At 54.7% G+C, this 11,039-nt stretch overlaps 1 protein-coding gene across 2 annotated transcripts in view; it reads left to right on the forward strand.

The window, feature by feature from the left end:
- The window catches only part of RPL8 (ribosomal protein L8), a 78,495-nt gene extending 68,005 nt beyond the window's left edge, over window positions 1–10,490 (forward strand). The window contains exons 1-6 of one of the 2 annotated variants that reach the window (XM_068179736.1): window positions 6,768–6,870; window positions 7,026–7,169; window positions 8,572–8,713; window positions 8,897–9,115; window positions 9,917–10,032; window positions 10,291–10,490. In XM_068179736.1, the coding sequence (XP_068035837.1) occupies window positions 7,032–7,169; window positions 8,572–8,713; window positions 8,897–9,115; window positions 9,917–10,032; window positions 10,291–10,449 (774 nt within the window). In that variant the 5' untranslated portion in view covers window positions 6,768–6,870; window positions 7,026–7,031 and the 3' untranslated portion in view covers window positions 10,450–10,490. Of the gene's footprint in view, window positions 1–6,767; window positions 6,871–7,025; window positions 7,170–8,571; window positions 8,714–8,896; window positions 9,116–9,916; window positions 10,033–10,290 lie in introns of those variants that run through there. The other variant, XM_068179735.1, reaches the window with a different exon arrangement.
- Window positions 10,491–11,039: the final 549 nt, after the last annotated feature.

An 11,039-nucleotide genomic window follows, 5' to 3' on the forward strand; every position in this document is an offset into this window, starting at 1 on the left:
AGCAGAAGGGAAAGCTCAAGTAATTTCCCTGGAACTCCCTCCAGGGTTTAGGAATGAGACAGGCTGGGGAACTTGGTATAGTTGAGGGAGAGTGTTTATTTCAAGACAGCAAACAGAAGCTGATCCTTTCAGGAGAAATTCCTCTGGGGAGAGCAAAGGTATTTATTTTGGGAGCTGTCAGTGGAACAGAGGCCTGTGGTGTCTCTGGAGAGGAATTTTTGTCTCTGGAGAGGGATTTTTCTCTCGGGAAAGCCAGGAGTGCTGAATGCAGAGTGGCCTGTACCCTGCCAGGATGCTGAGGGTGGTATGGGGGGGCTGCTGCAAGAGGATCCTCACAAAGGGCTCCTTTGCTTTTAGGTACAAGACACTGCAGGCCCAGGATGTTTGCTCGGAGCCCAAGGAGTTTTTCTGGATGCAGAACGGGAGATGAGGCTTTGCCCCTTCTGCAGTCTGTACAGCTCCTGCCTACGGCCCTTCCCTTGCCATGTGGCAGCAGGTGACTCCCCTGTGCCCTGCTCTGGAGCAGCAGTAATAGAATCTCCCCGAGGGTGTTTGCTGGGATTAGCAGGTGTGTTATTTTTGCAGACTGGAACTGTGAGGCTGCAGGTTGGCAGAAGTCCACGTGTCAGTTCCTAATCCCAGGCAAAGCCCTGAGAGGTCAGTAAAACCATAAACAGAGGTAAGTGCCCAGCTAAAGGAGGTCAGGATTCTATTCCTAGTAGCATACCATTCCCAGAGAGAAAACACTCACAGCCACTCTTTATTTCCTCCCCTTTCAAAAGATGCACAGAGTTAAGGGCTTCCCTTCTCAGTTCCCTTTCAAGGCAGGGTCCTAGAGAAACCTTGCTGTTTCTTCCCCCTTTTCCAAACAGCAATCTCATCAAAATTTCTTGGTGGCTGCCATCTGTTGCAAGCAGAACACCACCCCTTTTGCTATTTACAGTGCAATTAACCTTCAGCAAATTAGCTTGTGACTGTCATGAAAGGATTAATTAAGGCAACACACCCTTGACTTGTTCCCACTGTGCATTTATGCGGGTGCACCCACGGCTCTGCCAAAACCCTTCCAGAATCAGGGGAGTTGTTTTTATCCTTTCTCTATTATCCCAACAAATTAGCCAGGCAGGGGAGACGCTTGAGGGATGGTCTGCAGCAGCCACAGTCCCGTGGAAGTAGCTGTGGAGATAGAAGACCTGGCCTTGCCCAGCAGTGGAGGTACTTCGAGTGTCACTGCCCTGGAATCAGGATGTGGGGCCATGACTCAGCCAGCTCAGCTCACAGCTGTAGTTGAAGTAGCCAAAGGATGAAGCTGCTTCCAAAATATCAGGCTGTGATGTGCTGCAGCCGTGCTTTGGAAGCACACCCTATTTTGCCTAGCACCATCAGACTTCCATCTGCATTTCTGTGCCTGGGAGGCACCGGAGGCCAAGGCTTCCTGAGAGCCTCAGCCCCCTGATCTGTGCAGGTGTGCGGGATGTGTCTGGGTTAGCCAGACAGCCCTGTTCTTGCTCCAGGCTCGGAGAATCCTCAGGGACATCAGCAAGTTCTCCCAGCTCCAGGACAGCCTGAGTGCTGGTGGAAAAAACAGGCTTTGGCCAGGGCACGGTGGCCCTGCCTCTGCTCCTCTTCCCACCAGCTGTAACTCCTGGCAGAGAGGCAGCGAGACTGGTAAAGGCTGTCATGTCTTAAAGCAAAGCACCTTCTTGTTGTTTAATCCCAGATGGCAACTAAGCACCAGCAGCTGCTCACTCACCCACCTCCTGCTTCTGTGGGATGGGGAGGGGAATTTAAAAAAGGCAAAACTCATGGGTTGAGATAAGAACAGTTCAATACTTGAAATAAAGTAAAAATTAATAACAACAATAATAATAGGAAAAAGAGAGATGCATAAACCCCACGAGAGACAAGTGATGCACAGTACAGCTGCTCACCACCCACTGACCACTGCCCAGCCTGTCCCTGAGCAGTGGTCAGCCCCTCCCAGCCAATATGGACAGTTCATATGGACACGACACTCTATGGTGAGGAATATCCCTTTGGCCAGCTTGGGTCAGCTGTCCTGGCCATGCTCCCTCACAGCTCCCCACTGGCAGAGCACGAGGCACTGAAAAGTTGTGGATTTAGAGTAAGCACTGCTTAACACACTGATGTTTTAGTTGTTGCTGTGAACGTTCTCATACTGAATCCAAAACGCAGCCCTGTACTACTGGGAAGAAAATTAACTCTCTTCCAAAAGCAGGATACATCTGTACATCTGCCAGAGATGATGTCCTGAAGGCAAAAATCTCAGGGCTCAAAGCTGCACGAGAGCAGCTGCTGCACAGCAGTGCAGATGGTAGGCAGTGCCAGGGAATACCTGCATTGCTTTTGTTCTGCTGTCAGGAGCCCTGGGGCTCACACTGTCTTGCCCAGCATGGGCCTGTCCTGCTGTATCTCTGGCACTGCCACCTCCTCCTCATGCTGAGAAATATCCCACAGATTGGATCTGGGAGATGACATCAGCCTAGGGCCTGGGGGGCTCTTTTCAAACCACAGCATCACCTCCACTCCTCAAAGTTAAAGAGAATTATGATCTCTGGTAGTGCTCCACGCTCGCATTTCTTTGTCACTGAGATTCTTAGGGCACGACACGCAATCACACTGTTCTGACAAACTTGGGCAGTATTTTTTAATTGCCATCCAATGTAAACCACTCGCTTGCATTTCTTTGGATCCATTAATTTTGAAAGCACAGCTAAAGTAAATAATCTTGTTTTGAGCTCAGTCTGTGCTTGGATGGGCCAGGTAATACAATGTTGTTATTCTTTGATGATGAAAGTGTTAACTAATGTTGTCTCTTAAAAGAAGAAATCAGGTATAAAATTACATCATCATTAATGCAGTTCTGTCATCTGTTTGCATTTCTTCTCTGATTTCTGAATGCTGTCTGGGCTGGAAAAACTGGAGGCTTTCAGGGTTTTGTGCATCCTAAGGAATCTTGAGTGCATAGAGACCTAGATGAATACTATTCCCAGCCTCCTCCTGGTTTTCTCTGATGGAAAAATACTTAAGAATCTGCTTGGATGATCCCAGCACTGGGGCCCTGGGCAGCAGCATGCTCTGATCCTGAGGTGGGCATAAACACAGCCTGTGGTGACACAAATAGGTGACAACCACTCAGCACTACTGGGAGGAAAGGCTGAAACAGCCTCTGATGTGATGATGGTGAAGTCAGAACTCTTCACACTCTTCTGGAACAGACATTTCTACCCATATTCAGGGCACCCAAAAAGCTGGCAGGGAGGAGTTAAGGATGATCCCAGTTCCAGCCTTACCCTCTGTGTTGCAGCAGTACCTGGACAGGGTGGCAGCTGCCCAAGCCCACAATAGAATCAAGAGGCTGCAGCTTCACAGATGATGACAGCACTGTGAAGGCTGCACCACAAATTAAATAACAATAAAATGAAAATAAAGCACAGTTGATACAGGATAATGAAACTGATGAGTGCACTAAATCATTACACAACTACTTCTTACGTGATTACTAAGTCCTTACTAAGAACATAAAGAGGAGTGACCAATGTAATTTCCTGGGTTTATAGGCATTATTTGGAAATTCAGGTTCTTATCTAGTTCCTTAGAGATCTGTCTCTTGTCTTATTTAGTAGCAAAAAATAACCAGACTCCTGCTGCCACAGGAACCATAAATCAAAGTCTCGGGATGTTCCCACTCAGGGTGAACATAAACTCAGTGTAAACCAAAGTGAGTGGCAGTTTGCCATCGTGCACTTGAGCTGTCACGTGGGGCCCAGGATGAGCAGCTGTCCCACTGTCTGTGTGAGGGATGGTGACCTCCAGCAGATGGGCAGGCTGGACTCCTGGCCATGCACATCCTTGTACCTGGGCTGAATCCGACAAGGATCCCGGCTCTGAGCCCTTGCCATCAAGGGGTTTTGCATCTTATGAGAGGGTGAGTTCCACCAGTCCCAGGAAGACCATGGTGGGAAAGCTCATCTGTCAAGATGTGGTGGATGTGTAGGTTCTTCAGCTGCAGGAGAGGAGAAATGGCATGTGTGGGGCTGATGAGCTTTTCCTAATTTCCAGTGAGTCAAATAAGGTTAAATAGTGCATCTTCAGTGAATTGGGTGGTTGGCAGTGACCTGTTCTAGAGAAGTGGCCTCTGATGCAGAAAATCTGTTGGGCTGATAAAGAAGTTAAGGCACTTTTCATTTCCCCTTCCTGGGCGAAGCACAAGTTGATTAGGAACACTAAGATGATTACCTCTGCCTTGCTGTATCTCTCAATTATACCCTAATTAATATTGATTAAAATCTGGCAAAGGCAGCTTAAAGCACCTGCTGGGGTTTTATCTTCAGTTACTTCTTCACCCAAAGCCTACAGCTCTTAAACTGCACAATACAGTCTGACCATTACAGATCCAGCTGCATCTGCGATGGCTGGAGCCTCCTCCTACAAACTGCAGCTTTGGTCCAGCTGTTAAAGGAAGGATTTGGCATGGCAGCTCTTAGCTCGGGGTCCCTGGTTGTTAATGTGAGATCCCAGGACAACAGGCTTGGCATCTCGTAGTTTTAGGTTTAAACTAAATGTCTCCCCCTGTACTGGGTGCTGGTGAGGCCACACCTCGAGTGCTGTGTCCAGCTCTGGGCCGCTCGGTTCAGGAGGAACATTGAGGGGCAGGAGAGAGCCCAGAGAAGGGAACAGAGCTGGGGAAGGGTCTGGAGCACAAATCCTGCGAGGAGAGGCTGAGGGAGCTGGAAATGTTTAGGCTGGAGGAAAGGAGGCTCAGGGGTGACCTTATTGCTCTCTACAACTCCCCGACAGGAGGGTGTAGCCAGGTGGGGACTGGTCTCTTCTCCCAGGTAACCAGTGACGGAGGAGAGAAACATCAGGGGAGGTTTAGGTTGGACAGTAGGAAGGATTTCCTCACAGGAGGTGTGATTGGACATTGGAATGGGCTGCCCAGGGAGGTGGTGCAGTCACTGTCCCTGGAGGTGTTTCAGGAAGGGTTGGATGTGGCTCTCAGTGCCCTGGTCTGGGTGACACGGTGGTCATAGGTTGGACTCGGGATCTCCAAGGTCTTTTCCAGCATAATCCAATCTGTGATTGTGCGAAGAAAGCCCTGGAGAAGTGGAGCCGTGAACTCTGACCCCCTCCACACCCCCCTTCCTCCCTGGCCCCCCGCAGTGTGTCGAGGAGCGTTTTAAGACACAGAGAAGCGGGAACACCGGGACAGGCACTGGCCCGGGATGGGAACTGCACCGGGATGGGCACTGTCCCGTGATGGACACTGTCCCTGGACGGGCACTGCCCCGGGATGGGCACTGTCCCGTGATGGGCACTGTCCCTGGACGGGCACTGCCCCGGGATGGGCACTGTCCCTGGACGGGCACTGCCCCGGGATGGGCACTGTCCCGGGACGGGCACTGTCCCGTGATGGACACTGTCCCTGGACGGGCACTGCCCCGGGATGGGCACTGTCCCGTGATGGGCACTGTCCCTGGACGGGCACTGCCCCGGGATGGGCACTGTCCCTGGACGGGCACTGCCCCGGGATGGGCACTGTCCCTGGACGGGCACTGTCCCGTGATGGACACTGTCCCGGGATGGACACTGTCCCGTGATGGACACTGTCCCATGATGGACACTGTCCCGGGATGGACACTGCCCCAGGACGGGCACTGTCCCGTGATGGGCACTGTCCCGTGATGGACACTGTCCCGGGATGGGCACTGTCCCGTGATGGACACTGTCCCTGGACGGGCACTGCCCCGGGACGGGCACTGCCCCGGGACGGGCACTGTCCCATGATGGACACTGTCCCATGATGGACACTGTCCCTGGACGGGCACTGCCCCGGGATGGGCACTGTCCCATGATGGACACTGCCCTGGGACGGACACTGTCCCTGGATGGGCACTGCCCCGGGATGGACACTGGCCCGTGATGGACACTGTCCCTGGATGGGCACTGCCCCGGGATGGACACTGCCCCGGGACGGGCACTGTCCCATGATGGACACTGCCCCGGGACGGGCACTGTCCCGTGATGGACACTGTCCCTGGACGGGCACTGTCCCGGGACGGACACTGTCCCGGCTCCCGCCTGGATCGGGACCTGCGGGTCTGGAGCGAGGAGAAAACAGCCCCGTGGAACCACGCTGCTCGGAGACAGCAATCACTCCTATGGAACATTTTAAATTACCTATCTTCTACTGATACATATACAACGCACAGGGTTTGCTCGTGCCATCCACTGAAACTCACGCTGAGTGTTCCACACCGGCCTTCGTCTGCCGCTGCTTTGGGCGCTGCAAAGTCAAGCCGAGGGAATCGGAGCGCCGGGCGCGCGTCGCTTTCATTTCTTTCCTTTACGCAGCCAAGGCGGACTCGCATCCCGCGGCCGCACCCGAGCTCCAGCCCCTCGCGCCGCCGGACCCTGCCTGTCCCGATCCCGGAGAGCTCCCGTTTCTCCCTACCAGCTCCCGGGGCTCTCCCGCTGTCCCCGCTCCCCGTGCCCGCCCCCTCCCGGGGCTCTCCCGTGCCGGTTCCCCGTGCCCGCCCCATCCCGGGGCTCTCCCGCTGTCCCGTGCCGGTTCCCCGTGCCCGCCCCATTCCGGGGCTCTCCCGCTGTCCCGTGCCCGCCCCCTCCCGGGGCTCTCCCGCTGTCCCGTGCCGGTTCCCCGTGCCCGCCCCATCCCGGGGCTCTCCCGCTGTCCCGTGCCCGCCCCATCCCGGGGCTCTCCCGCTGTCCCGGAGGAAATGAGGGAACCCCGGGGCTCCGCCTCTTCCCGCGTGACGTCACCGCGCCGGAAGGGCCTCGGCGCGGCCGTGACGTCAGCGCTTCCTTCTTTCCCGGGGAGGCCGGAGTGAGGTAGGAGCGGGGAGGCCGCGGTCCCGGTCCCGGTCGCCATCCGCCGCCATCCGCGCCCGGGCGGCCGCGGGAAGGGGCAGGGCGGGGACGGGGCAGGGGCGGGGTGCCGCCGAGCGTGTCGCGGGTGTCGCTGATCTGTCCCCGCGTCCCCGCAGGGCGCCATGGGCCGCGTCATCCGCGGGCAGAGGAAAGGCGCGGGCTCCGTGTTCCGCGCCCACGTGAAGCACAGGAAGGGCCCGGCCAAGCTGCGCGCCGTGGACTTCGCCGAGCGGCACGGCTACATCAAGGGCATCGTCAAGGTACGGGCGGCCCCGGCTCCGCGGCCCGGGGCGGACGTTCGGCACCGCGTCCCCGGCGTGCCCGAGCCCCGCTCCGCTGCGCTGCCACAGAGCCCGCAGCCCCCGGCCGGAGCCGGGGCTCTCTGCGCTCAGATCCTCTTCCGTGCACAGTTAAACTCTTCTGCTTCATGAGAGCATCTCAGCTGGGAGCGCACCCTTGGTCAGCAGCAGGATTTTCTGCTGCAGCTGTGCTAAGAGTAGCGGTACCAGCGTGCCTAAGAATTGCCTGAAACGTGGCTGGGGAGTTTCCCATGTAGTTGACTGCATATTAAAAAAAACCAAAAAACCAAACCTTTGTAAATGCCAAGTGATCTCCATCATTTTAGTCGTGAGCAGTAGGAGCAAGGCAGTAGCTGTACTTGGGGTGTGCTGGTGGTTCAGGGGTGTCAGGCTGGAGTGCCAGCAGTGCTGCTGGCTGGATGCTCTGGGCAGCCCTTCAGTGCTTTACAGCACAGTCATGTCCGGGTTGTAGGGAGAATTTCCTTCACCCTCACCTGACTGAGGTGATGATAGCAGGTGGGCAGCAAGGTTTGACTTGAACTTGCTCCTACGTAGGGGATTTGGCCAACGGGGCTGAGATAACGTCAGCAATGGACACCAGTTTATGAGCTGCCTAAAGGACAGAGGCATCTTCAAGATGTGTCAGAGTCACTAGTCTGTAAACACATGGCTGGGTGCTTTAATCCCGGTGTGCTTCAGGAACAGAATGGACATCAACAACAAGTCTGTGCTTCCTGATTTAGGAGCTTCAGAAACTTTGTTCTACCTGACTGCAGAATGTTAGAAATGCTTCAGTCCCAAGGAAACACATGGAGAAGTCACTGCCTGTGCCCAGCTCTGTCCTGCCCAAAGGTGGTTGAGCAAAGTGAAAGTGGATTTCTTAGTATGCAGAGACTGGATACCTGCAGAATGTCAGGAATAAAACTGCTCAGACAGGATTAGCTGCAAGCAGCACACTTTTCCAGGCGTTATTTTGTGATCAGGGAACGATTTGGGCTGGGAGGGACCTTAAAGCTCATCCAGGTCCAATCCTGTTGCCATGGGCAGGGGCACCCTCTGCTATCCCAGGCTGCTCCAAGGCCCGTCCAGCCTGGCTATGAGCACTTCCAGGGATGGGGCAGCCACCGCTTCCCTGGGCGCCCTGTGCCAGGGCCTGCCCACCTCTCAGGGAGGCTTTTCTGGGATGGGATGGGATGTAGGTACCGGAGCTCGTGTTGTATCAAAGGTGACCCTTCAGCCCTGAGAAGAGTCTTACTGAGAATCGTCCCAGAGTGACATCCCCCACTTCTCAAAGCTCTTTGATTCCTGCAGAGCCCCTGGCAGGGGCCGTGTCCCGCCCTAAAGCAGCTCTGCATTCCCACAGGACATCATCCATGACCCCGGGCGGGGCGCTCCGCTGGCCAAGATCGCCTTCCGCGACCCCTACCGCTTCAAGAAGCGCACGGAGCTGTTCATCGCCGCCGAGGGCATCCACACCGGGCAGTTCGTGTACTGCGGCAAGAAAGGTGGGCAGGGCTGGGCCGGGCCGGGCTGGGCTGGGCTGGGGGTCCCAGCTCCTGGAGCTGGGGATGCTGGCATGCAGGACCCTGCTGCCGCAGGCTCTGCTGCCGCCCTCCCGTGCTCAGCAGGGCTGTAACCCCGGCCCCGGGCCCCCAGTGAAGCTGTGGCTGCTCTCTTGCTCTTTGCAGCCCAGCTGAACATCGGGAATGTTCTGCCCGTGGGCACCATGCCCGAGGGCACCATCGTGTGCTGCCTGGAGGAGAAGCCCGGTGACCGCGGGAAGCTGGCGCGCGCCTCCGGAAACTACGCCACCGTCATCTCCCACAACCCCGAAACCAAGAAAACCAGAGTGAAGCTGCCCTCAGGCTCCAAGAAAGTAATTTCTTCTGCAAACAGGGCTATTGTGGGTAAGGAGCAATCACTGTGAACTTGTCACTGGGCTTCTTGTCACCGAGTCTTCCAAACAAGGCGCCACTTTTAATAACCATCTTGAAAATAGTGTCATGTGCAGGCTTGGACAGTCTGTGCTCAGATGCCTGCCTTGTATTTCACACCTGCATTTGCATGTTGCTAACCTAAATTTGGAGGTTTCACCTAGTGAGGGGACAGCAAAGTAGATGTTCATTGTCCTCAGGCTGTAGTGGAATTGCTCAGCCTGTAAAATCTGCAAGTCCTTGGGGAAGGACTTCCATGGGAAATGGCATTTTGATTTCCTGCTTTTGTACACTGGAGGAGCCTGTTACTGGTGTCAGGTAGGTGGAATGTTCTGGGAGGTCTGACAGGGAATGACAAAACCACTGCCAAGAAGCAGAGGCTGCACCAGGTTTGTTGTGCACCTGACTGACAGCTGAGATGGCTGCTGGTGACACTTGCCTGCCTGTGCATGGAAGACACCAAAGTGAGTTATCTGGTGTGTTAATGCAGTAAAATTGACTCAGTAAATCATGAAACGAGTAGGTATTTGACCTCAGAGTTCTTCACAGTCCCCTGAGCTCTTTCAATTCATACTTTACTTGAAAAACTTAATGTTGCTCAGGAAATCGCAGCAGTAAAACTGGCAGTGCTTTAGAAAGAAACCTCAATCCAGTGTGCATTGGATCAGAAAGAAGGCTGTAGCTCAGCTCTGATGTCACTGTTGGTGTTGGCTTTCCGTGGTACTGCTGGTGTGTGCTGTGTTTGGGTGTCACCATTCCTGCCATTCCCTGCAGGAATCGTGGCTGGTGGAGGCCGTATTGACAAGCCCATCCTGAAGGCCGGCCGTGCCTACCACAAGTACAAGGCCAAGAGGAACTGCTGGCCACGTGTCCGTGGTGTGGCCATGAACGTGAGTCTGTTTGGGGTCATCCCTGTCCCCTCTGACTGTTCAGGAAAGATCTGTGGGATATTGGGACGAGCCTGGCATGTGTCTGGGAGGGAAGCTTCCCACATAAATGCACAGGCACAAGGTGAATTAGCAGCACTTGATGGTGACTGCACCATGTGGAAAGTGAAGCAGTTATTTCTTTGTCCCCTTTAACCTGTTTATTTCTGTTGACCATCAGTTCCTGTGGTTACATTGCTGTCTTGCTTTCCCCCTGCACAGCCTGTGGAGCATCCCTTCGGAGGAGGCAACCACCAGCACATCGGGAAGCCCTCGACCATCCGCAGGGACGCTCCCGCAGGACGCAAGGTTGGGCTCATTGCCGCGCGCCGCACGGGGCGGCTGCGGGGCACAAAGACTGTGCAGGAGAAGGAGAACTGAGCTGCCCCCCTGCGGGCCACACAATAAATTTGTACAACAGAGCTCGTGTGGAGTTCGTGGTGTCTGCTGCTGCAGCGGGGATAAAACTGGGATCGTGCTCAGCACAGGAAGTTGTGAGTGGAGATTGAGGGGATTTCCCCCTTCCTTGGAGAGCAGGGATTCTCTCAGCCAGCACTTGCAGTCTGTAAGCTGGTCCTGCAGGCTGGAGCAACACTGCTGGGGATGCTCTTGTGCCCTGGTAAGATTCATGTTGGCCTGGTTCTCTGGAAGCTGAGGCCTTACAAAACAATCAAGTAATCCTGAGGTTAACCTTGGGAATCTGGCTGAAGGGATGCTCAATTTTCGAAGTTCATAACCTCTAACAAAATGGTTTTCCATTTTTATCTTTCTGGGGCAGGGGAAGCTTGAGAGTTGCAAACTTGGGAAGTATTTCAGCTGCTCTCACTGCAAGGTTTGGGCTTCCTTTTGGAATTGTGAGGCACAAGCCAAATGGAAGATGCCTAAAAATTTTGAGGTGTCACACAGACTGTCCCCCCTACTCGTCAGTTTTTGGGAAGGGGAGACAGCTTAAAACATCTCCCCTTTGCAGC

This window comes from Anomalospiza imberbis, chromosome 2 (genome assembly GCF_031753505.1).
Source record: "Anomalospiza imberbis isolate Cuckoo-Finch-1a 21T00152 chromosome 2, ASM3175350v1, whole genome shotgun sequence".
Taxonomy (NCBI): domain Eukaryota; kingdom Metazoa; phylum Chordata; class Aves; order Passeriformes; family Viduidae; genus Anomalospiza; species Anomalospiza imberbis.